The following is a 26,465-nucleotide window of genomic DNA, read 5'->3' on the forward strand; positions in this document are numbered from 1 at the left end:
CCCTATTCAATAAATGGTGCTGGGATAACTGGCCAGCCATATGCAGAAGAATGAAACTAGATCCCTGTCTATCACCATATGAAAAAATTAACTCAAGATGGAATAAAGACTTAAATATAAGACCTTGAACTATAAAAATCCTAGAAGAAAACCTAGGAAATAACCCTTCTTGATATTGGCATTGGCAAAGAATTTATTACTAAATCCTCAAAGCAATTGCAACATAAACAAAAATTGATAATTGGAATCTAATTAAACTAAAGAGCCTCTGCATAGCAAGAGAAACTATCAGGGGAGTAAGCAGATAGCCTATAGAATGGGAGGAAATATTCACAAACTATGAATCTGACAAAGGTCTAATATCTAGAATCTATAGGGAACTTAAATCAACAAGCAAAAACAAATAACCCTATTGAAAGGTGGGCAAAGGACATGTACAGATACTTCTCAAAAGTGGCCAACAAACATATGAAGAAAAGCTCATCAACACTAATCAGATAAATGCAAATCAAAACCACAATGAGATACTATCTCACACCAGTCAGGATGGCTTTTGTTAAAAAGTCAAAAAATAACAGATATTGGCAAGGCTGTGGAGAAAAGGGGACACATATATTGTTGGTGGGAATGTAACTTTGTCCAGCCACTGTGGAAAGTAGTTTGGAGATTTCTCCAAGAACTACAGCAATCCCATTACTGGGTATATACCCAAAGGAAAATAAATCATTCTACCAAAAGGACACATGCACCCGTAGGTTCATTGCAGCGCCATTCACAATAGCAAAAACATGGAATCAACCTAGGTGCCCATCAACAGTGCAGTGAATAAAGAAAATGTGGTGTATATAGATATGCATACCATAGGATACTATGCAGCCATAAAAAAAAAATTCATGTCCTTTGCTGCAACATGGATGCAGCTGGAGACCATTATCCTAAGCAAACTAATGCAGAACCAGCAAATCAAACACCATTATGTTCTTACTTATAATTGGGAACTAAACATTGGGTGCACATTGGGACATAAAGATGGGAACAATATAAACTGGGGACTACTAGAGGAGGGAGGGAGGGAGGGAGGAAGGGCTGCAAACTACCTGTTGGGTACTGTGCTCACTATCTGGATGATGAGTTCAATCACACCCTAGACCTCAGCATCACACAATATACCTTTGTAACAAACATGCATGTGTACCACCTGCTTCTAAAACAAAAGGTGAAAAAGAAAAAAAACAAACACAAATAATCCTTTTCCAAGACTTGTATATTTAAAGGCTACAAAGCTAAAAAATAAAATAAAAATTTACCCATTTTCTTACATTGACTTTCACCAGACTTACCACACTGTTTTCTGCCTACATTCCTCTTTTATTTCTAGGGCAAAATTTAGAGTTCCACGATACCTCTGATCTGGTTCCCATGTGGAGTGGGCTTGGGGATCTGGCCCATTAAAGTCAGCTATTTTGAGGGAACACTGCCATTTAGGACATCATTGTCATTTACCTGGAGAAGTGTAACAGTCTGAGTTAGTCCTGCGGCATTGATTTTTGTCCCCTTCTCATCTGCTCTCCACACTGCAGTCAGAATGATCTTTCTAAGAGTACATGTACTCATGCCACTCCTCCGTATCTGAGGACCCTTAGGATAAAATCCAGAGTCCTTCCTGTGGCCTCCCATGCCCTGTGTGATCCACCCTCTGATGCACCCCCCTGCTGCCTCACCTTTCCCTGTCTCCCCCTGCATTCTGGGCTCTGCCTATGCTGAACTTCTTTCACTTCCTCCACCACAGTGCTGTGTCACAGAAATAGAATGCAAGTCACATAGGTAACTTAAGCACATAGGTTTCTAATAGCAGGCTGGGTGCAGTGTCTCACACCTGTAATCCCAGTACTTTGGGAGGCTAGGCCTCCCTGATCACACTCCTGGTCACTTGAGGTCAGGAGTTCAAGACCAGCGTGGCCAACATGGTGAAACCCCATCTCTACTAAAAATACAAACATTAGCTGGGCGTGGTGGTGGGCACCTGTAATCCCAGCTACTCAGGAGGCTGAGGCAGGAGAATCGCTTGAACCCAGGAGGCAGAGGTTGCAGTGAGCCAAGATTGTGCCATTGCATTCCAGCCTGGGGGGAAAAAAAAAGAGTTTCTAATAGCCACATCATAAAAAAAGAAACAGGTGGGCCGGGCGCAGTGGCTCACGCCTCTAATCCCAGCACTTTGGGAGGCTGAGGCAGGCGGATCACCTGAGGTCACGAGTTTAAGACCAGCCTGGCCAACATGGTGAAACCCCATCTCTACTAAAAATATAAAAAATTAGCTGGGCGTGGTGGCGGGCACCTGTAATCTCAGCTACTCAGGAGGCTGAGGTAGGAGAATTGCTTGAACCTGGGAGGTAGAGGTTGCAGTGAGCCAAGATCACGCCATTATACTCCAGCCTAGACAACAAGAGTGAAACTCCATCTCAAAAAAAAAAAAAAAGGTGAGATTAATTTTAATAATATTTCATTTAACTCAATATATCCAAAATACCATTTCATGAAATCAATATAAAAAGTTATCGAGATATTTTGCATTTTGGGGGCGTGTGTGTATGCTAAGTACATACTACACTTACAGCACATTTCATTTCAGACTAGTGACTTTTTAAGTGCTTGATAGTTACAGGTGGCTAATGGTTCCCATATTAGATGGCATAGCTCTAATATGTCATGCTCTCTCCCACTTCAAGACCTTCACACCTGCTGTTCCCTCTTCCTGGAATACTCTTTGTCTTTCTCTTGTCTAACTAATGTGCTACTCTTTTGTCAATCAAGTCTCAGTTTAGAACCCACTTCCTCTAGGAATCCTTCTCTGAGCCATCTAGATAAGATGTCTCTACTCTGACCTCCCAAAGAATCCTGTACTTCTGTTATCAAAACACATGATCTTACTTTATTGTCATTGCTGTTATATATTCGGTCTCCCTTGTTGCCCAGAGCTTTGTGAGGACTGAGACCCTGACTGCCTTGCTTACCTGTATCACTAGCAATATGTATTAAATGCAGAAGTCCTCAGCTTTTGCCTCCCTCTTAGGACCTCTTGGTCTGTTTTATTCTTGGTCCGTTTTATCCTTCAGATATTGTGGATGGAAACTTGAAGTCTATCATGAGGCTGGTCCTTGCCTTGGCAGCTCATTTCAAACCTGGCTCTAGCAGGACGGTGAACCAAGGACGGGACTCCAGAGCCCCTCTGCAAAGTCACCGACCACACTGTGCCACTGCTGTTGCCCAGGGAGCAGCTGCTGCTCTGGCCGATGTGTGTCATGACATGTCCCGATCAGGACGGGATGTCTTTCGATATAGACAGAGGTAAGGGTAGAAATCTGGGGGTGGGAACTGATCCCTCTCTCTGATACTTCTTCTGTTAGATGATACAGTGCAGTAGATAGAAACATCACCCAAACAGCCCCAGATTGCAGAAAAGAACATGGAGTGGGGAGGTAGGGGAGGGCACTCTCAAAAGAGAAAAGCCTTTTCTTCTGAGATGTTTATTTTTATTTTGCATTTAGCGAAAGTAAAGGAATCTTATGTGTAAGTTTTTGCTCTGGTGCCCAAAATTTAAATATACACTTTTGGCACAGTGTGTTTTCTTCACTGGGAGGTCCGTGGGAGCGGTGTTCCAGTTCATCTAGAGGAAGCTCCACTCTGGAATGTACCCAAAGGTCAGGTTGTCTTGGGAGTCATGGCAGGAAATGCTTTGTGGGTTGTGTATCTGCTAAGAGAGAGCAGGACCCTGAGGTGTTGCACAGGTTGGTGAATTACTTGTTTTTTTCTGCCTTCCCTGCTAGGTACCAAGTGTCTTTGAGGCAGGGGTTTTGTCTTACTCATCTGTGTATACTGCTTGCTGAGTGGCAGTCTGTCTGTACTTGTTGAGTTGATCTGATCTGAAGGACTGACACCTTCCCTTTGCCGGTGTCCTTTGACTTTAGGAACAGCAGCATGGATGAGGAAATTGAGAATCCATACTGGAGTGTGCGGGCCCTAGTTCAGCAGTACGAAGGGCAACAAAGGTCCCCGTCTGAATCCAGCTGCTCCAGGTAACTGTGGCCTCTGAAACCTGAATTCTGGGGGATTCTCGGAGTTCTCGGCTTCAAGTAACAATACAACAAGCAAAAAGGCACCTAAGCCCTTTTTCTCCCCTCAGTTTATGTTTGGCTTTAAAGGGATACCCCTTAGCAGTGCTTTGTGGGTTTGTGCTAGTAGGAGGGTAGGAAGGTAGGGTGGGGTGCTGGTTTATTTCCCACAAATGGAATCTGTGCAGTCCCAGTGCCAGTGCTTAACTGTGACCACATGGGGGCATGGCTGGAATCTGTCAGGGCCCAGTCCAGTGGTTCTGACATTTGCATATCAGGTGCCAGTGTTTATGATAGCCAGTTCCATTGCGCTGTCCTTGAGCCTAAGTGTAACTCTTAAGTTAAGGCTGGAAAAGTCTGTGTAAAGCTCATAGAAGAGAAGAAATTGAGCAGAGTTGTCTTAGAGCATTAGAATGTTTCCAACTTTCCTCCAGAGGAACTGTGGCTGATTAGTATGTGTTTGAGCAAACTAATGATGTTTGCGACTCTAGCTAAAAGTTGTCTGTATCCTTTACAGCCAAGTGCAGAGACCAAAACAGGATACAGTGCCCAATAAAAACCTTATCAGTGGCAGAAAAAGATTACTTTACTGGCTCATGTAAATCGTGCTTCTATAAACACTCCCCAGATCATGTTTTTACTAACTTCATTTTGTTGCTGAATCATAATTTATGCTCTATTGACCTTTTCTTTCCTATCCCAACCCTGTGTAATCTGCTCTATTTAGGGCTAATTGTTCCTTGTCTTGTATGTATGTTATGTGTCCTTGTTTTCTTCCTCCTATTTTTTTTCTCATAAAATTCCATCCTATTTTAATGCACATTTCCTAATTTGTTGAGGTCATATGGAACTCTTTCTAGTATTTTAATATACTGGTAACCTTGCTAACTTTTTACCTTTTACATTTAATAGGTGTGCTCTTTCTTACTTATAAAATTCACATAACATAAAAATTAACCATTAAACATTATAAAGTGTACAATTCAGTGGCATTTAGTATCTTCATAATGTGGTGCGACCATCACCTCTGTCCACTCAGAAGACATCTTCATCACCCCAAAAGGAAGCCCCACGCCCATTAAGCAGCAGGTGTGCTTTTAATGAGAATCTAAATCATTTCTTCCTTGCTTGCTGCTTAGGTTATCACCTGGAGCGGAATTACAGGATGTTTTGTTGTATTGCTTCCTGCACTTCTGCAGGCCTTTCACTCTTCTGAGCCTGATAGTGCCTGCTAGAGTTGGGGGTAGGAGGAAGAGTGGATTTCTTCCTGAGGGCACCTGCTTTCTCCTCCAAGGCAGGAGGACTGAGGGGAGGGCTGTGAGACTGTGAATGTGTGAATGAGGGGCCCACCGGCTATCAGGCTGCAGTGAGCTAATGGTGACAGTTTTCTAGGAGAGGGGCCAGAGGAGAATTGTTTGCTTTACCCTGTTTTTCACTACTGGATCTTGACATTTTCTTCTAATGCTGACCCCTCATCCAGCTCTTTGGCATGCTGGGTTAGTAGCTGCCTTTTCCTCAGTGAGCCCCTGGGGAAGGAGAGGCTTCTTGTGGCTATCTGGAACCCAGCAGGTTCCCGCACATTCTGAGCCCTCGCCCCCAGGGAGCCCACTTAGTGGCTCTGTGACCCATGAAGAGCCCAGGAGCCCCCAGATGTGGCTTGCTCAGGACGGGAGTGGCTCAGAAGGAAGGATAGCCCCTGGGTGTCTCATTCCCTGCCACTGCTCCTCCGGAGACGCCCTGGGGAAGCCCTGCCAGCCTGTTGCTCCGAAAACCGCATACCAGCCTCACATTGTAGCCAAGCAAAATGATCCTTAGTTGGTTAAAAAGAACACACGAAACGCCAGAGGGGAAGGTGGGAGGGGATAGGTGCTCGGCGAATTTTCCTGGGGAGCGTCAGAGTCTCCACCCCGAGGAGCGGCCAGAGCCCCATGCGGGCCTGACCTGTCCGACCGACCCCTCGTCCACAAAGGGAGGGCTCAGAGTGGAGAAGGCAAGGTTTTTGGTGCGGGGCTCTCCAGCACTCAGACCACCAGAGCCCTCCTCCTGATTCTGCCGATACGCGGCTCTTCCCCTGCCTATCCTGAGGCTCCCAATCTCCTCTCCTCGCATCCCCCAACCCCTCGTCGACGTCCCCACCCCCACCTCCACCCCGCCCAGCCCCGCCCCTGGCCCGCACCCTCAACCTCCGTCCAGAGCGGTCGGTTGGCCAGCGGAGCTGGCTTGGGTCGGAGCCCGGCTGCCTCGCCGCGTGTGACAGCCCAGGGAGGGAGCAGAGGGAGGGGCGGGGAGGGATCCGGAAGGTGGCACGGAGTGGGATCGCCGCTGGGGACTCGAGGCACAGCCTGCGCCGCCGGGAGCCTCCCTCCCAGTGGGAGATGGGTTGAGATGCCCCCGCCAGGGGGGATGCCCGGCACCGTGCGTCCGCGGAGGCCAAGATGCAGCGGTCAGGGGCCGGCAGCCTCCGAGGGGAGGCAGCTTCCGCCGGGGCCGGGCTGCGGCACAGTCTGAGCGGCCGGGACTGCGCGCTTCAGAGCCTGGAGCATCCCAGTCGCTGGGGCCGAGACGCCGCCGCCGCCGTTCCCACTTTCTCCCGCGAGCCGGGCCAGTAGCTTTGCTAGCTGGCCTTCCCGTGGAGGCGTTTTCCAGCCCCAGCGCGGGGAGACATGCCTGAATTTGGGAGCGATGTGACTCTCAGCCTCCCACTTCACCCGGGGATGCAGGCTTGCTGAAGCCCGAGACAGGAGGGGGACCATGGGAGGGACGCAAGTCAAATGGTGAGCTGAAGCCACTCTGGCTTTGGAAGTGGGGGGCCTGGGTGGGAGCAGGGGCAGGGCTGGAGGATGCTGTTGGCCAGAGACAGGCAGGGTGGTGGGAGCACTATGTTGGGAGGACCGGCTGCTGACCAGGGGTTATCAATATAAAATACGGTGGGCGTAGGAAGTGGAGCCAGCATGGGGGGAGGAGGAGTAGCCCTTGCGCCTGCCAGGGTCTTTGGTGGGGGAGGGCACTTCATGAGGATATAGGACTCTTCCTTATTGCCTATTACCCGTTTAAAAAATTAATTTGAGTGGGATTTGGAAGTATCTTTGCTGCAGGATTGCTTGTCTGATAAGATAGAAGAGCTATTAGACCTGTGCGAATTAAGAAATGTATCAGCCAGAACTGATCAGTCATTCTCTGACCTCAAAGAGGATTATGATGCTAAGTAGGGGATTGTTTATAAAATAGGACTTTTAAGCTAATCAGGGAGGAGCCTGTCATATACATAATTAATTAGCATTAAAATATTTTTTTCTGACCTGGGGCAGAGGATATAATGCATATTCCTTGTCCATGAGGTACTTCTTTAGGGAGGCAGCAGGGTGCCTGCTCTGACATGTGCCTCGGGAGTTTCCTGCCTGAGGTCCTTTATCTCTCCACTTGGCCATCGAGTTTCATGGTCTCACCTCGGTGGCCTCACATTGGCAGCCTCAATTCAAGAAAGAGAAATGTTGTTTTCCTTTGGCTGCTCTGCCACTCCCCCAGCGGGGTTGGATATCCAGACATCCGCCTCCTTCTGCCCTTATATGGGAGATAACTCTTAGGAAGGAGAAGGAGCTGAGCATGCGTCTGTGCTTTTAGGAAAGCAGTTTTCTAGCATCCTAGGTTCACACTGCACCCTCCTCCCCGGTTTTGTCTCACACGTACCAACTGTGGTCCAGCAAAGTCAGAGAATGGAACATGTCATCCATAGCACCTTGTCAGATGAGAAAGTGTTTTCTTGTTTCTCAAAGATGAGCAGCTCTTGCAGGCCGCTTTCTATGCTTGGATTCCCATTTCTGTAAGAAGGTAAATGCTGAGGCCTGAGCAGGCACAAATCTATTCTCCTTGTGAATGACATAGTACACTTGGATGAGAGCTTTTCAAGCAGCTAATTCATGTTGGCCTGGAAGTCAAGATTGCCTAAGCGGTGAAAGATGAATAAGAAAGTTCTAGAAAGCAATTGCTATTTCGGAATATCACTTCTTGCCACTCCCTACCCCTCCTGCCTGTTTGGTTATAGATCTATAGATATGGTTAAGCAACTTTCTTTAATTTGATATTTCAATTTAAAAGCTTTAAAATGTTTTCTGTGGTTCTAAGAAGGAAGAGAATGTATTTCTAGTTGAGGTCATTCCCAGCAAAGCCCCTAAAATACGGACAGTGAGGAGGATGAGACACTAGTCCTCAGGCTGCCTCACTGCTTTTGAAGTGCCTGGCTACCTCCACCATGCCTGGCTCTTGTTTTTTACTGGATTCTAGGAAGACAAAATGTTAACTCCTGATCGTGGTTGTGAGGATTCGCCTGGGAGACTTCAGGGGCACATTAAGTGGGTCAGTGAATCCTAGCCACTTTCACTGTTGTCTGGGTGATAGATTTGGAAAGAATTCCTGAGAGGGGGCTGGGCCCGGAGACCCCTCAGCCCCTGAGATTCTTTCAGTGCTGATGTTCTCAAGGTGCAGTGCAAAGAGAGATGGCTCGAGACTCCTTTTCCCTGTCACGTGGAAGCACCAGCCTCACATTCCCATCTTGTCTTGTAGATTTGCTGTTTTTTTAGAGATGTAAAATTCCACTTCCCTGAAAAATATGCATAGTTCCTTCCAAGGCTAGTAGTTATATCAGAACTTAAGGGCCAGGTACTGTGGCCCACGCCTGTAATCCCAGTACAGAGGCTGAGGAGAGAGGATCACTTGAGCCCAGGAGTTTGAGACCAGCCTGGGTAACACGGGGAGACCTTGTTCTACAAAATAATTAAAAAATTAGCTTGGCATCATATGCACCTGTAGTCCTAGCTGCTCAGGAGGCTGAGGCAGGAGATTTGCTCAAGCCCATGAGCTTGAGGCTGCCATGAGTTATGATGGAGCCACTGCACTCCAACCTGGGCAACAGAGTGAGACCCTGTCTCAAAAAAATAAAACAAAACAAAATCTTAAGAATTGTTGAGAAGATTCTGAGGACAATTTGAAAGTATTGTGTCAGAAATATAAATAACTCTTTAATAGGAATAAATCAAGTAAAGCCTTACTCCATTATTCCTAGCAGGTCTTTCCCCTTTTGACATATTATCTTCCCCTTGTCATGCTCTAGCTCAATTACTGATATATAACCGCTCCTCTGCTCAGCCTGGCAATGTACGCCCTCCAGCAACTTTTCCCCTTGAACCACCCCCACCCTGTACTCTCCTTTGTGATCAGCTCAGAGCTGATCTGCCATGATAACTTGGCTGGTATTGCCTGTATCTGTGAGAGATCAGTGTTTTGGAAATAAAATTTCCTTCTAGCTCCAAAAGCTACTAGACACAGACTGGCATCAGTCTTTGAATGTGGGCCCAGGGATGGTGATGGAGGAGGTGGTGGGAGGTAAAACAAAGCAAAACTTGGAGTTCTTTGAATGCTAGATTTCCCATCATTTTGGTAAATCTCTTCTCAATGAATTAGGCTTAAAGGCATCCTTGTTGTGGGAGAGACTTTGTAGGACTGGGTCATTCCTTTATTCAATATTAATTTCATTCATTCAAAAAGTTAATCATTAAATAAATATTTTATTTTCTGTGGGCCAAGTACTGTGTTACCCATGGAGGAGTAAGATGAATAAGAACATGTCCCTGTTCTCAGGAATAAATTATGAAAGCTGCTTTCTGAACAACTCTTCATAATAATCGTTTTTCTTCCTTTTTCTTCAATCACAGCCTGACTTCACCCAGTCCAATCCACAGTGCAAAGAGCGAGTCCATTATAACCCAGTCAGAAGAGAAGGCAGATTTTGTGATTATTCCCTCTGAAGGAATAGAGAACAGAACAGGTACTATCTTTACACCTGCCTGGGCTGGTTCAAGGAACAGTCAGCTTGAAGAATTTAGAGGTCCCCACCACCAGTAAGCTCCCTGGCCTTCCCCATCTCCATGGTCTGTGCGTGCAGGGTCAGCACTAGAGGGCTCTAATGACTTTGAGCCAATTAATGTGGTTATCCTCTTGCAGAATGTCATTTCTGATGTCCTAGCTGTCAAAAATCTTGCAGCAGCGTAGATAGGCCCTTTCTCAGCTGGCTGCCTATGAATTAGGAAATGACTTTGGGGCAGTCAAAAGCCTTACTCAAACGCTTTTATTATTCCTATCTTATACAAATAATTGCAGGACTTACATAACTTAAATTGGGACCAGAAATGTATTGTATGAGCTGAGGTGTCTGTGAGGGCACAGAGAATAGAGAGCAGGTCTATATCAGGCTTGGTATGAAGCTACAGAAAGGACCACAAAGAGTTCCCTTTGTTTAGACTTCCATACTCTGTCTCAGTTGCTCTTTATTTTTTCTTACATAGAGAGAAAAACATGGAAGAAGCAAAGTGCAAGACTTAGAATTTTATTTACCCACAAGAGTTGTAATGAAACAGAGGCCCTCAGAAGAAAAACTGGAATTGAATTCTTCTGTATTCTGCTCCCCATCTAACCCTGGCATTAGTACCAAAGAGTCAGTCATGTTACTGAGTCAAAACTCCTGAGGCCTTAGAGAGAGAGGGAGAACAGTTACTGAGTGCCGCTCTGGGCCAGGCACCAGCAGGCCCTGCACATAAATTACCTCATTTAATCTTTGCAGCAACCCAGAGGGGTTATTATATTCGTCTCATGAATGAAGAAACTCACTGAAAGAGTTTATGCCTTTCTGAATTCTAGAATGCATTTTAAATGGCTGTACATACAATTAGATAGTATAAAATAGACAAGGAAACCAGAGCAAAGAGACCTTAAAGCTAGGAAAATAAAAGTGATATTAAACAGTTTGTGCAGGTATGTTTTTATTGGTTTGTTTGCTGTGTGACTCACACAGTATTCTACATGAAAGTGGTCCAGTTATGAGTGAGTGCTGAAAGGAATATTGAATTGAGGTCTCTCCTCTAAAGCTTCAGAGTAACCAGTAAGATTTTGTTTTCATTGCATCTGACAGCTCCTCTTTTTATACCTGGCAAAGTCAGGCTCTTGGAATGCCAGTTCTAAGAATTAAGGGTGAAGTCTGTGTGGCGCATACCAAGGCTCCCATGGAGGGAATCTTACTACTTCCTAAGTGTTTTAAAAGAGGATAGATTGTTCTAGCACCAAGTGAGCCTGAGGCCTGAGCTCACAGCCAATTCTTTAAGCCTCACAACCCCACCTGGTGGAGAGTCCAGTCTGTGCTATGAGAACAGGTTCAGAACGCAGGTGACCTGAACCTGTGAACGCTACCCTGTGAACGCTGTCTGCTGGAAATCAGTTTTCTTCAACATGAACTGTACTCCCTCTTTTCATTTTGTAGAGGGGACAGATTCTCCATTATCTCGAGACTGGCGGCCAGGGAGCCCTGGAACCTATCTGGAGACCTCATGGGAAGAACAGCTGTTGGAACAACAAGAATATTTAGAAAAAGAAATGGAGGAAGCAAAGAAAATGATATCAGGACTACAGGTAGTTCTCTCCCTTGTAGTTTGCCCTTGTTATACCAATTGATTATTAAGTCAGTATTATCATTGGAAAATAAACTGATTTTAGTTTTGTAGGAGGTCAGAACTGAATGAGGAGTTTAGATATAGGGAATAGCACAGAAAGAGCAGAAAATTCCTTGTATTTGAATACTTTAAATGGACTTTGTGGGCTACCATTCATAGCACAGCGCTTAAGATTTCAGCAAGCCCAGGAGCCATTACTGACCCTTATCAAGTCCTTATTGTTGACTCTGTGCTACATAGGTGGGCTTCTACCCTGTATGTGGCTGCAGACCTGCAATTGCAGCTTTCACCAAAGAATGGCACTGTGAATAGTCTGGGATTTTCTTCTAGGAATTCTCTAGCAGGAAGAGTGTAAGAGCCAGTAATGCTGCCAGGTTTCCATTTGAATTTAGCTAAGGGATTTAGCTCACTCCTAATACATGTGCAAATGGATGCCAAGGCATAATGGTCAGGTAGAAGAGGTTTACTTTGAGCAACAAAGCCCTTCAGTTTTTCCTATACCTGTAGTGCCAGCTCGGTAAATCTACCCGAGACTGACTGACCCACTTGACATAGTTCCCACCCTGAGTGACCCCCTCATTCTTGTCTTTGTGTGTCTGTCTCTGTTTGGGGGAGCCCTTATAGTGTGCTGATGACCCTGAAATTGCCTAGGAATATTCCTTTCTGTTTGTGCTGGGAACTGCAGTGCTTCTGAATTGTCAAATATTTATGGACACGTAAACAAAGCCCACATTATGTGTGTGGCTCTGGCAGCCGGCAGGCGGTGGAGGGCGTGCTCCCAGCTAGCCTGCAACAGGGTGGGGACACAAAAGATTCCTAAAGAAAAAAGGAGATTGGTGCTGTGGCAAAGCAATTTGCATAATGTATGCCCCAGGAACTGAGAAGTGTGGGAGGAATGTTGCCTGCGTAAACATTCCCAAAGAAAGTTGTTGGTTTTCCTTCATTTGCTCTGTATTTTTAAAATGGCTGGCTTATGAGGCCTTTTAGATCTCTTTTCTGCCACTCCATTAACGAATACCTTAATGGAATGTTTTTGTGTGTGTTTTACTTGCATAGGAAGTATGTCATGGAGAACTTTGAGATTATACCCAACCAGGTTGTTCCCAGGATAATTTGCATTATATGAACATAGATACTCATCAGTTTGGCTCAAAGTTTGTTTGCATTTTCTTAGTCTGGGAGAAATTCGATGGCAGATTAGACAGAAAAAGAAGAGAAATGACAGGCAGAAAGTCAGCATCTTAATATTCCCTGCAAACAGAAGAGTTTTAATTCACAGCCACATGATCACAATGAGAATTTGGTTCCATTGTAGAATACAAAAGGGCTCACAGCATCCACTGGCCTTCTTAACTCTTTTCAGTGATTAACAAGTTGCATGCTAAGCCACATCCAAGATTTCTGACTTATTAGTATTCCTTAGAACCCTTTGAACAGTTTGCTGTTATAGTTGATATTTCCATAATGTTGAATGCCCTTAGCTCCCCACAGCCCTGGCTTCTTATATATGTCTGTACCTGTTACCATGACTGGTGAGATAGCCAAATTCATTTGACTTACTCAAATGTTATTATAAAATGGGGTCACATTTTTCAGTCTTTCACTGACCTGATAGATACTCACCTGCAGGGACAGATCCAAGTTTCGTGAGTCCTCATATATATAATTTGTGTGTGTGCAGGGGCTTCTTAAAGAATAAGATTACAAAATTATGAATATAATAATTAGGTATAGGCCACGCATGGTGGGCCACACCTGTAACCCCAGCACTTTGAGAGGCTGAGGCGGGTGGATTGCTTGAACTCACAGGTTTGAGACCAGCCTGGGCAATATGGCAAAACCCTTGTCTTTACTAAAAATACAAAAATTAGCCGGTGTGGTGGTGCATGCCTCTAATCTCAGCTACTTGGAGGCTGAGACATGAGAATTGCTTGAACCCTGGATTGCAGTGAGCCAAAATCGGGCCACCGCACTCCAACCTGGGTGACAAAGTGAGACTCCGTCTCCAAATATTATAATAATAACAATAATAATTAGGTATAAGACCTTGGGAGAGGCAATGCATGCGGGGGGCCTACAGCTGGAGCTTTCTTAGCTTCATGGTAAATCTGCCTCCCCATTCCACCTACGTATATTCTAATGAAAACCACCTGGGTCAGGAGCTGAAATGAATGAGGACATCTCTGTGCAAATGTGTTTTCCTTCTTGTTCTATAGAGGTTGCTTTAGGGAGTAAAAATGCAGAATCAGTAAAACAAACAAAAATCAAACAAACCCAAGTGAGTGCTCCAAATGTATTCCAAATAATTCATTATAATACTCATTTCTAAGCCGTGATGATTCTACACTGCTTTTAGATCATTTTCTCCCTGGTAAAATTGAGTTTGAGCAGCTCCAGTTTGAAATGTGTTGTGTCTCTTTTGCAAAAAAGGTTTGTTTTTAGATTTTCTTCTGGGGCCAAGGCACCTTGAAGCAGAGCAGTCAGGTGTCCAGAGAGCTGAAAGAGCCAGAGCATGGACCTAACGAAAGGAACTAGTCCCAGGGTGAGCAATGGGAAGTATCTAAGGAGCAAAAATTACCAACGAAATTTCTTGAGGAGGCTGAGTTGTGATTTTAACTTGGGGTGAGCTTACGAAGTTCAACTCTGGACTAAGTCATCTGAAGGAGAGTTAAGTTTCTTTCTGCCTTTGTGGTTATTCAGGCCTTACTGCTCAACGGATCCTTACCTGAAGATGAACAGGAGAGGCCCTTGGCCCTCTGTGAACCAGGTGTCAATCCCGAGGAACAACTGGTGAGCTCCATCTTTTGTGATTGGACACTAAATCTGTATGTATTTTACTTGTATTTAGCATTTGACACTGCTGTTCATGCCTTCTTGAAATGCTGTCTTCCTTGACCAGTTCTGGTTTTCCTCCTACATTTTTGACCATTGTTTCCTTCTTCACTCATTTAATAAACAAATATTTATTGAGTGCTTACTATATGCCAGACCCTATTTCAACATGCTGGAGATATGGTAGTAACAAAACAGACCTAAGACCCGACCCTTATGGAGTTTACATTCAAGGTCTCTTTGAAGCTTGTCGTTTTCTGCTTGTGCCTTTAATGTTGGTGTTCCTCAGCATTCCAGTCTAGGCCCTCATGTGTCTTAAACATTCACCTGGGCGGTAGTATATGCCTCCAGTTCTTCACTCACTTCCCTCTTGCTTCTCATGTATTTATTTCCAGCTCAGCTCTTGCTATGGAGTTCTAGATTTATGTATGCAATATGCAACTGCCTACTTATTATCTCCACTTGTAAGTCCCATAAGCATCTCAATTTCAGTGAGTCCTAAATTAAAGTGTTTCTGTCCTCTGCCCAACCACCAAAGCTACTTGTCCTTTTGGATATCTGTTTTGGATACCAAAATGCGCCAAACAGAAATCTGAATATTGTCCTTGAATCCTTTCCCTCTACATACTTCCCTCTACATCCAGTCAGTCACCAAGTTTTACCAGTTTACATTTCTAATTTCTTTATCCAGTTTTCTCCATTCTCACAGCCACTTGAAAATCAAGCCTCCATCCAGTATTCTAACAGCCTTCTCACTGGTTTTCCTGATTCCTCTCCTGTCTTCCTCTAATTAAGTTTTTGTAAAACAGCAAGAATAATTTGCCTTAAAGACAAACTTCATTTTGTAACCCTTCTGCATACAACTTCTCATTGATTCCCCATTGCCCTCACTGGCCTTTCTTGATCTCGCCCTGATATTTCTCTCCAAATTCATCTCTTGCCATTTCTTCTTCCCTTTACCCCACCCCCTCCCCTGCACCCAACCCCCACCCCATACTTATTCTTTTTTTTTTTTTTTTTTTGAGACAGAGTCTTGCTCTGTTGCCCAGGCTGGAGTGCAGTGGCACGATCTTGGCTCACTGCAACCTCTGCCTCCCGGGTTCAAGTGATTCTACTGCCTCAGCCTCCCAAGTAGCTGGGATTACAGGTGTGCACCACCACACCTGGCTAATTTTTGTGTTTTTAGTAGAGATGGGTTTCACCATGTTGGCCAGGCTGGTCTCTAACACCTGACCTCAAGTGATCTGCCTGCCTCGGCCTCCCAAAGTGCTGAGATTACAGATGTGAGCCACCACGCCTGGCCCACCCATACTTATTCTAAGCTTTATCCATATAGATCTACTTGCTACTTGATGCATATACTTACATCAGAGAGCAGGAACTGTTTCCTGTTCTTTGTATCCACAGTATAGAGCTGGCATCTAATAGTGCTCAATAAATATTTGTTGAATGAGTGGCTCTGTACTTCACAGCATAGGTGCTTAGCCATCTCTGTTTGTCTTATATTCAGATTATAATCCAAAGTCGTCTGGATCAGAGTATGGAGGAGAATCAGGACTTAAAGGTATGTCAAGACATGTACATTTTACCCCTTAAAAACATTATGGGGGCCAGGCACGGTGGCTCACGCCTATAATCCCAGCACTTTGAGAGGCCGAGGCAGGCAGATCACAAGGTCAGGAGATCGAGACCATCCTGGCTAACATGGTGAAACCCCGTCTCTACCAAAAATACAAAAAATTAGCTGGATGTGCTGGCACACGTCTGTAGTCCCAGCTACTCAGGAGGCTGAGGCAGGAGAATTGCTTGAACCTGGGAGGAGGAGGTTGCAGTGAGCAGAGATCGTGCCACTACACCCCAGCCTGGGCAACAAAGTGAGACTGCATCTCAAAAAAAAAAACACCATTATGGGAATATTACACAACTTCAAGAGGGAAAGGGATTTCAGAATTGGAATCTTTCCTGTATCTGTATTATGTCTTTACTTGAAAGAGAGAGATACATCCCAAATATGTCAGGAAGGTAATAGCTTTTTAATCCTGGTGGTAGGTAATAGAATTTCGATGTCATTATTGGTTGTACCATTCTATATGTTTGAAATATTTCGTGGTTTTTATTCTTTAATTAAAAGAAAAAAATGTATCTAATACCAGTACAGTCTTTTTTTATAAATACTTCTCAGAATTCTTTTAGGTCAGTGATTCCTAGCTTTTCTTTTGGTCATAAGTCTATGAGTAAAGACATTAACCCTCTCCCTAGAAGTATGCATGTATGTTTGCACTCATACTCATAGACATGAATTTTTTTTTTTTTTTTTTTTTTTTGAGACAGAGTTTGGCTCTGTCACCCAGGCCGGAGTGCAATGGTGCAGGCTCAGCTCACTGCAACCTCTGCCTCCTGGGTTCAAGCGATTCTCCTGCCTCAGCCTCCCAAGTAGCTGGGACTACAGGCGCCCGCCACCATACCTGGCTAATTTTTGTATTTTTAGTAGAGATGGGGTTTCACCATGTTGGCCAGGCTTGTCTTGAACGGCTGACCTCGTGGTCCGCCTGCCTTGGCCTCCCAAAGTGCTGGGATTACAGCGTGAGCCACTGTGCCTGGCCGACATGAATTTTTAATAGAGCAACTTTTATTTATTTGTTTTGTTTTGTTTGTTTGTTTTTTGAGACAGAGTCTCACTCTGTCACCCAGGCTGAGTGCCATGGCACGATCATGGCTAACTGCAGCTTTGACCCCCCAGTCTCAAGCGATCCTCCCACCTCGGCCTCCCTAGTAGCTGAGGCTTCAGGAACACACCACCATACCTGGCTAATTTTTATGTTTTTTGTATTGATTGCTCTCGCCTTGTTGCCTAGGCTGGTCTTGAACTCCTGGACCCAAGTGATTCTCCCATCTTGGCCTCCCAAAGTGCTGGGATTATAGGCATGGACCACTGTGCCCAGCCTAATAGAGCAACTTTTGAGCCCATCTGTGGAGTCCAAGTTACAGATCCCCATTTTAGATATGTTAATTGCAAAATCTTGATGTGATACAATAGGAAGAGAAGAGATTGGGGTCTGGGTTATGGTTGTTCCCCTTCTAAAATCTATTTCCTAGTGACAATCGTATACATATATTTTATCTATTGTAAGGGAATGTTAATTACTCAGTATTTCATTATTAGGCTAAATGTGTTTTTGTTTGGCCCACAAAGAACAATACCCTCTTGGATCAGAAACACTCCAACCCTTTGCTAAACATTAAAAATAGGGATAATTATTTAATGACATTGGGGGTAGGCATATTTAGATATGATCATATATTCAGTGAGAAGGATTTAGATTATTATAATTAGGTTTTCCTGTTGGTGAAGACTGCTAAATATAGAAATGAAAGCCTATGGGAATTATGGGGTATCTTCTTTCTTGGCAACTCTTCTCTACCTGAGCAGTTAAGCCTGGGTGCCAACAGGGAAGAACGGAATGGTTCTCTTCTTGTTTCTGTGGATCAGCCTGTACTGCTCACTGAACCAGAGCTGTTTTCTGCCTTAGTAGAGGGTTAATTTTTCACGGAATGATCAACTGGGTTTTGTCCTCTTGCCGACAGAATGAGGTAATGCATTCTGAAGCAACCCAGATGTCACCATCTGATCTAACTATATTTGGTTTGCAGAAGGAACTGCTGAAATGTAAACAAGAAGCCAGAAACTTACAGGGGATAAAGGTAAAAAAGAAGACATTTAATTCTTTAAATAAAGTCTCTGCAATGTAAAGTAGTCTGTTGGTGAGTGGTGAGAGTTGGAATTTTCTGTGGACCTTTAATAGCTCTGTGCTATTGGTAAAGAAAGGGCTTTGTGGGAGGGAAGTGAGACATGTCGAGGAATATACCTTTGTTTTGCTGAGGCTTATTTCTAGTAGTTATGATTCATGTTGCTACCATTTCCATCTGTTCCACCCTGATTGTTTCTATATGTAAAAGAATCCTCTTCAGTGTGGAAGAATGTCCTCTAGGGCCGGGCGCGGTGGCTCACGCCTGTAATCCCAGCACTTTGGGAGGCCGAGGCGGGCGGATCACGAGGTCAAGAGTTCGAGACCAGCCTGGCCAACATGGTGAAACCCCATCTCTACTAAAAATACAAAAAATTAGTCGGGCGTGGTGGCAGGCACCTGTAATCCCAGCTACTTGGGAGGCTGAGGCAGGAGAATCGCTTGAACCCAGGAGGCAGAGGTTGCAGTGAGCTGAGATCATGCCATTGCACTCCAGCCTAGGTGACAGGGCGAGACTCCGTCTCGAAAAAAAAAAAAAAAAAAAGGAATGTCCTTTAAAAAAATTGTTATTTACTTTGTTTTTGAATAGTTAACTAACATTCAAATCATTTTAAAGGTATAAAAACATAAACCATGAAGAGTCTGCCTGCCAGCCCTGTCCCATCAGTCATCTAGTTCTCTTTCCTAGAGGCATCTTTTTTTTTTTTTTTTTTGAAACAGAGTCTCGCTCTATTGCCCAGGCTGGAGTGCAGTGGCGCAATCTTGGCTCACTGCAAGCTCTGCCTCCTGGGTTCACGCCATTCTCCTGCCTCAGCCTCCCAAGTAGCTGGTTCTACAGGTGCCTGCCACCACGCCCAGCTAATTTTTTGTATTTTTTTAGTAGAGACGGGGTTTCACCATGTTAGCCAGGATGGTCTCCATCTCCTGACCTTGTGATCTGCCCGCCTTGGCCTCCCAAAGTGCTGGGATTACAGGCGTGAGCCACCGCGCCCGGCCTTTTTTTTTTTTTTTAATCTTGACACGGAGTCTCACTCTGTCGCCCAAGCTGGAGTGCAGTGGCACGATCTTGGCTTACTGCAATCTCCGCCTCCTGGGTTCAAGCGATTCTCCTGCCTCAGCCTCCCGAGTAGCTGGGATTACAGGTGCGCACCATCACACCCAGCTAATTTTTGTATTTTGAGTAGAGACTGGGTTTTAGCATGTTGGCCAGGCTGGTCTTGAACTCCTGACCTCAGGTGATCCACCCGCCTCGGCCTCTCTAAGTGCTGGGATTACAGGTGTGAGCCACCACGCCCGACCTCCTAGAGGCATCTTAACAGTTATCAGCACATTTGTGTCTATATCGCTTTCCCCCACGGTTTTACCCAAATGGTAGTATACTAGAATTAAAACTTGACACCTTGCTTTTTTTCACTTAGTAGTATATCTTCGAGCTCATTCTATGTCAGTAGTACATAAAGACTTTCCTAGGTCTTTTTTATGGCTGCATAGTATTCCATTGTATTCCACTGTATACATACATATATATGCTAAATAATTTATTATACATGATAATTTCTAGTCTTTTGCTAATATAAACAATGATCTAACAGCCTTGAATATATGGTTTTTTTGTGTTGTTTTGTTTTTTCTGAGATGGAGTCTTGCTCTGTCGCCCAGAGCTGGAGTGCAATGGTATGATCTCAGCTCACTGCAACCTCCACCTCCCGAGTTCAAGCAAGTCTCCTGACTCAGCCTCCCGAGTAGCTAGGATTACAGGCGTGTGCCACCATGCCCAGCTAATTTTTGTGTTTTTGGTAGAGACGGGGTTTCACCATGTTGGCCAGGCTGGTCTCGAACTCCTGACCTCGTGATCCGCCTGCCTTGGCCTCCAAAAGTGCTGGGATTACAGGTGTGAGCCACCATGCCCAGCCTGAATATATGTTATTTCACTCAAATGGGAGTATATCTGTGCAATAATACCTAGAAGTAGAAGAGGATGTTTTTAAGTGGCTGCTTTTCCCCTCTTCCTTGCACATCCGTTCATGGGCTAGACTATTCACTCAGCAACATTTTCCAAAGTATATTCCGTAGGCTTAGTACTTTTGAAACACTTTAAAAAATAAATGTGTTCCATGGTCAGATAAGTTTGAGAAATGCTCTGCAGTCCTGAAGACTCACTGTGAATAATAACATGTAAAGGATCTGAAAAGGTCTGTCATAAAGAGGTTGGCCTAAAAATGATTTAGAATTAATAACCACAGAAGTGTCTTTTCTCCCATGTAACATCATGTGGCACATTAATGTCCCATGGAGCACATTTTGGGAAATATTCCTTTGAACTACTGATGCCAAGGGCATCTTAGACTTTCTTTATCATGTACTGTCATGGCAGAGTGTATAATTAAGAATGGTCTCCCACATTCTTCAGAGTCTGTACCCTTTCTTTGCAGTCTGTAAAGAGAGAAAAGTCAGGACAAATATATTAGAATGCAGCCCTAGTCCATTAGTTCCATTTGAAATCACCATGGTTGATGGAATATGTCATAACTGTCCTTATAAGCAAGGATATCCAGCTCACCTTTTGTTAGGCTTGATAGGAACCAAGAGGGTTCAAGCTGAGGGAAAGAAAGCCTAATGCTATTAAGATCCTAGGAAATTGGGAAGAGGGATCATGAATCAAAGAACAGTTATGCTCAGTGGAAATATAATTCTAATCCTGGTCCAGACTAGGCATTGGAAGCCATTGGAAGCAGGATAGCAGCAAGGCTCTGGAAGCCAGCATGGGAGTGATTTCAGGGACTCTTTAACAACAGAGTGGCGGGCATGAATAGGGCCCATCTCTCCAGGAAATGGGGACTGGGCAGAGAGGTAGAAGGAAAAACAGCTAATCTAGATTGAGTATTTATATGCCCAAGATATAGATGAGAAAGCCCAGGTGGGAGAAAGTAGAGTGCATTGTCCAAGGCTAACATCACAAAAGTAGTGAGCGGTAGGTTTATAATTTGAATCTATGTCTATCTGATCCCAAAGTCCAGTCATTCTCTCTCAAATACACCATGCTGTCAGGATTGAGGGTGGGGACAAATAGTAAGCAGAGAAAAAAAATCAGGCTTCAGTAAGTTTCACAGAACAGTGGATAGGATTTTGCTCTGGATGCTAGTTTCCTAGAGGGGGACAGAAAAACCCCTCCTCAGCAACTCGTGGTGAGACCCTTTACCCCATTTGTCTTCCAGTCTGCCATAACGAATGCTGGAAACACATTAAAGGCTTTAGTAATTTGTAATAATAACTGGCTGATTGATGAACTGAGACAACAATAATTAGTATGCTTTTTCCCCTAGGATGCCTTGCAGCAGAGATTGACTCAGCAGGACACATCTGTTCTTCATCTCAAACAAGAGCTACTGAGGGCAAATATGGACAAAGATGAGCTGCACAACCAGAATGTGAGTTAAATGAATGAGCCTTGACCTCAGTGAGCCCCATTAGCAGAACAGGCTACTGCACGAAGAACTATTAGATTGGCCATCCTAATCTCTTATCTTGCTTCTGGGATGCCTGCCTTAAGTGTCTGCAGTTATTTTTATTCCCCATTAGACTCATCTCTGTTCCTAGGTGAAAGCCCACATCATACGGGGCAGGAAGGTCCTTGATCTCCTCTTCAACTTTGAGGACACTGAGATACAGAGGCAAAATTGTGGTTCTACAGTCTAATTACTTCACTAAAAATGTGGAGAGCAGCTGTGTATTTTTACCATCATACCCCCTCTGTGCTGCATACTGTAACTGCCAACATTAACTGGTTACTAAGTAGCTGGTTTCCTTGAGGGTTAGCAGGCAGTACCTGCGTGCCATGAATTCTTTCTTATTCTTGCAGGTGGATCTGCAGAGGAAGCTAGATGAGAGGAACCGGCTCTTGGGAGAATATAAAGTAAGAATGAATATCAGTTTGGAAATGACTTCCACTGACTTTTCATGAACAGCCCGTTATTGTTGCTCAAAAAGCACTTAAGTATTCTATTTTCATCCTTTTTGATTTTTTTTTATCCTTGCTTTTTAGAAGGAAGCATTTTTCTGTGTCCCCTGATGCACTAGCTCTGAAGAATAGATGGCACAGCTAGGAGAGGGAGTACAGGACTAGGGGTCTAGAAACTTCAGTTCTAGTCTTACCTTTATCTCTGACTAGTATGAATGGCTCATAGTGGTCCTCCTACAAATGCCAGTTCCCTTCTTCATTACTCTTGAAGAATCCTTTGCACTATGTAAGATTATTATGGTGTGTAAAGTCTTCCTGGTATATTTTGAGGAAAGGACTTTTTTTCCTGAGGCTCTACTTTACTTGAGTGGAAGTTACACTGCAGAGGGTGAACTTTTCAGTGTCCCTGGTTTTGCCGCTCATCTGAAAGCTCTATCTTTATTGCAGAAAGAGCTGGGGCAGAAGGATCGCCTTCTTCAGCAGCACCAGGCCAAGTTAGAAGAAGCACTCCGGAAACTCTCTGATGTCAGTTACCACCAGGTCAGAACATATTCAGCCACTGACTTTCCTGCCTCTTTGGCCCAAAGAAATCCTTTTCTGATTTAGTGTCTGTTTTGCAGGTGGATCTAGAGCGAGAGCTAGAACACAAAGATGTCCTCTTGGCTCACTGTATGAAAAGAGAGGCAGATGAGGTAACCTAGACCCCGTGTTCTCCCTCCCACATTTATGAAGCAAACGGGGAGATTGTGTTTCTGACTCAGAGCTAAACCAAGGCCACAGGCTTGTTTGTTAGGAGGCTCTATGATGAGCTAGTTAAAAGTGCAGGTTCCAGAATAAGAAAATCTGGTTTCACGTTCCACCTTTATCACTCCTACATTCTGTGGCCTTCAGTTGCTTATCTTCTGAGCCTTAGAAATAGGGCTTATTTGGAAAATGGAAATAATAGTGATTCAATCTGTCATTATGAAGAATATATGAGATAATCCACATAAATAACTAAACACAGTTCTGTTGGAGCCACTTGGCATAGAGTCAGGCTCAAAAAATATTCACCATGGCCTGGCACAGTGGCTCACATCTGTAATCCTAGCACTTTGGGAGGCCAAGGCAGGTGGCTAACTTGAGGTCAGGAGTTTGAGACCAGCCTGGCCAATGTGGTGAAACCCCGTCTCTACTAAAAATTACGAAAATTAGCCAGGCATGGTGGTGGATGCCTATAGTCCCAGCTACTCAGGAGGCTGAGGCAGGAGAATAGCTTGAACTCCGGTGGGTAGAGGTTGCCATGAGCTGAGATCATGCCGCTGCACTCCAGCCCGGGTGACAGATCAAAAAACAAAACAAAACAAAACATACATATATATATATATATATTCATACATACATATATATACACACACACATATATATACACACACATATATACATATACACACACATATATAAACATACATACATATGTATATGTGTGTATATGTATGTATATATGTATATGTATGTATGTGTATATTATGTATGTATATGTATGTATGTATGTATGTATATGTATGTGTATATATATGTATGAATATATATATGTGTGTGTATATATATATATTCACCATTATTTTTAAATTACTGAAGCAAAGCCAGGCAGTGCTGGAGCAGCATTCTGAGGCTCTCCAGTGCTGTGGCAGAGGCTAGGTTGGGGCCTCCAGGTGGAGGTTAGCATTTCCTTCATTCACATCCAACAATGCGTACTAAGTGTCAAGTGCTGGGCATACAGCAGTGACCAAAGGGGGAAAAAAAATCTATACTTAAGAAAGATACATTTTAATAAAGAGAGCCATTAAACAGACAATTATATACTTCGTCAGGAAGTGATAAATGTAAAGAAGAAAAATAAGATAGCACATCTGGTTTACAATTCTCCCTTTAACAAGCCACATTTCTTCATGCTGCTGTAGGCGACCAACTACAACAGTCACAACTCTCAAAGCAATGGTTTTCTCCTTCCAACGGCAGGAAAAGGAGCTGCTTCAATCAGCAACAGAGGGGTAGGTACCTGGAGTTTTGGTGGAGTCCTGCCACTTCTCACTGAAACCAGAAGAGTGCCAAAGCCATGGCCAGTGGATGAGGCCTTTTATATTCCAGTTCCCTAATTCCTGGATCTGTGCAGTGTGTAAAGATGTGAGGCACTTGCTATCCAAAATTAAGAATTAGTGGGCAAACCATAGGCCTGCTTCTGTGGGGGAAAAATCTTCTGGAAACTTCTCTCCTATATCCTTTTAAGCCCAGTGGTTGGGAAGTGGCACCGTGCCATGCCAGCAACACCTTATTTTTGCCCACAGACCAGCGACCTGCAGCTTGTTCGAGATGCTCTCCGCAGCCTGCGCAACAGCTTCAGTGGCCACGATCCTCAGCACCACACTATTGACAGCTTGGAGCAGGGCATTTCTAGCCTCATGGAGCGCCTGCATGTTATGGAGGCGCAGAAGAAACAAGAAAGAAAGGTAACCCTCTTGCTGTGGTATCTCTCTTAGGCAAGCTCCAGAGAAAGCTGGGTTTTAAGAATTTTAATTGAGATAAAGGCAGTGTGAAGAGATACAAGACCCTGTTAAAGGTTAGAGTTGTTTTTCTCTATTGTTTTTTCTCTCAGTGGAACTGACTATTCATCATGGTATGACAATCCAGAGAAGAAGTTCATGGTCATACTTGCTCCCAGCAACTGTAGCTGTGTAAGGATTGTGGCTCTTGACCCCACAGGGTCTCCCTTTACGCTTCTTCCCCTCCCACCTACCCCTGAATGAGCTTGGCCTTGGATGAGAAAATATACGGAAAATGCATTGGAAACCAGAAAGCCTTTCATATATATTAATATTGTTAGGATAAATATATTAGATTTTGTATGTTGTGGAAGAGATGGTAGAAAAGTATGTAGTATTTTAAGCACACTTTTATGATTTAAATTTCTTGGTTAAGTTCTCCCATTGATCATAACTCTTGTGATTTTTGTGTGGCTCCCCAGGTTCGGGTCAAGTCACCCAGAACTCAAGTAGGTAGTGAATACCGGGAGTCCTGGCCCCCTAACTCAAGTAAGTACCCATTTTTGCTCAGTAGGGACTCCTAGCATATTAGACCAGAAATTTAGTATTTTTCACACTACATTTTGGGGATGTAATTTTTCTTGTAGTACTTCACTTTTATACTATTTTGTTTCTGTAGCAATACTGCAATTGAGTTAGTTCTAAGACTATGAAGACATATGCCATCACCACCCCCAGTGCCATTTAGCCACGTGCAGGCAGGATGCCGTTGACTCAGAGAGGCTAAAATATCTTTGAAGAACACAGAAGCTCAAAAGATTTATGCTGAAAAAGCAAAATATAAAACAACAAAAACACATACATATGTAAATTTTTCTACACTCCCAAACAGCACAAAAAAAATTTCCACTTCTTCCTTGAAGCAAGGCGTTTAATTTCTTTGGAAATATTCTTAAAACTTTGAGTGCTCAGGCCGGGCGCGGTGGCTCACGCCTGTAATCCCTTCACTTTGGGAGGCTGAGGTGGGTGGATCACCTGAGGTCAGGAGTTCAAGACCAGCCTGGCCAACATGGTGAACCCCATCTCTATTAAAAATACAAAAATTAGCCAGGTGTGGTGGCACACGCCTGTAATCCCAGCTACTCATGAGGCTGAGGCAGAGAATCACTTGAACCCAGGAGGTGGAGGTTGTGGTGAACCCAGATTGCGCCATTGCACTCCAGCGTGGGCGACAGAGTAAGACTCCATCTCAAAATAAAATAAAAACTTTGAGTGCTTAAGGCGTTTAGTTTAAGTCCTGCAAAATGTTTGCACCATCTAATGGCCATGGCTAGGAAGTGTATTTTAACCTGCTCCGTGCCCACTCTATATTTTTTCCCATTTGTTCAAACTTGTTGGAAAGCTACCCTGCCTGGTAATTTCTATTTTAGTTTGTATTTTGCCTTTTGTGGCTTAGTAATGTTCACGTTTTCTTATCTTTTAATCAGGCCTAATCAAAAGGTATCTAATAATTTATAAAAACCAAATAGTAAAAAGCTGACTAGAAACAGTTTTGTATGTTACATATAAATTTTTAAAAGCACATTAAGAAACCTAAAGTAAAAATCTGAAAATACTTGCAAAAATATGAAATGTAAAATTTTTTTGTAGAGTAAATAAAATAGCATTTCAAACCTCTGATCCCATATATCTTTTCCTCTTGGATGAGGTTATCTATGCTGGGAATGAAACAAATTTTTTTTTTTTAGCAGCGGGGGATGGAGTTTCACTCTTGTTGCCCAGGCTGGAGTGCAGTGGCGCGA

General features: G+C 44.0%; 1 protein-coding gene and 1 long non-coding RNA gene across 5 annotated transcripts in view; one reads left to right on the top strand and one right to left on the bottom strand.

The window, feature by feature from the left end:
• The window catches only part of DIXDC1 (DIX domain containing 1), a 102,778-nt gene that overhangs the window by 45,202 nt on the left and 31,111 nt on the right, over nt 1-26,465 (top strand). For 2 of the 3 annotated variants that reach the window (XM_019036656.4, XM_004052115.5), the window contains 14 exons: nt 3,114-3,345; nt 3,966-4,073; nt 9,818-9,930; nt 11,416-11,564; nt 14,306-14,395; nt 15,948-16,001; nt 18,089-18,139; nt 21,507-21,611; nt 22,043-22,096; nt 22,589-22,681; nt 22,762-22,833; nt 24,085-24,174; nt 24,469-24,630; nt 25,146-25,212. In XM_019036656.4, coding sequence (XP_018892201.1) covers nt 3,114-3,345; nt 3,966-4,073; nt 9,818-9,930; nt 11,416-11,564; nt 14,306-14,395; nt 15,948-16,001; nt 18,089-18,139; nt 21,507-21,611; nt 22,043-22,096; nt 22,589-22,681; nt 22,762-22,833; nt 24,085-24,174; nt 24,469-24,630; nt 25,146-25,212 — 1,440 coding nt within the window. Of the gene's footprint in view, nt 1-3,113; nt 3,346-3,965; nt 4,074-6,269; nt 6,884-9,817; nt 9,931-11,415; nt 11,565-14,305; nt 14,396-15,947; nt 16,002-18,088; nt 18,140-21,506; nt 21,612-22,042; nt 22,097-22,588; nt 22,682-22,761; nt 22,834-24,084; nt 24,175-24,468; nt 24,631-25,145; nt 25,213-26,465 lie in introns of those variants that run through there. The other variant, XM_004052116.5, reaches the window with a different exon arrangement.
• Nucleotides 3,509-6,376, bottom strand: LOC129525383 (uncharacterized). Of its 2 annotated transcripts, none has more exons than XR_010129194.1 (3): nt 6,286-6,376; nt 5,534-5,635; nt 3,509-3,748 (listed from the first exon to the last, which is right to left on the bottom strand). It is a non-coding gene; the product is annotated as an uncharacterized lncRNA (long non-coding RNA). The 2 variants fall into 2 exon arrangements; XR_008669659.2 differs by having other exon boundaries at nt 3,509-3,751.

Source organism: Gorilla gorilla, chromosome 9 (assembly GCF_029281585.2).
Source record: "Gorilla gorilla gorilla isolate KB3781 chromosome 9, NHGRI_mGorGor1-v2.1_pri, whole genome shotgun sequence".
Classification (NCBI taxonomy): Eukaryota; Metazoa; Chordata; class Mammalia; order Primates; family Hominidae; genus Gorilla; species Gorilla gorilla.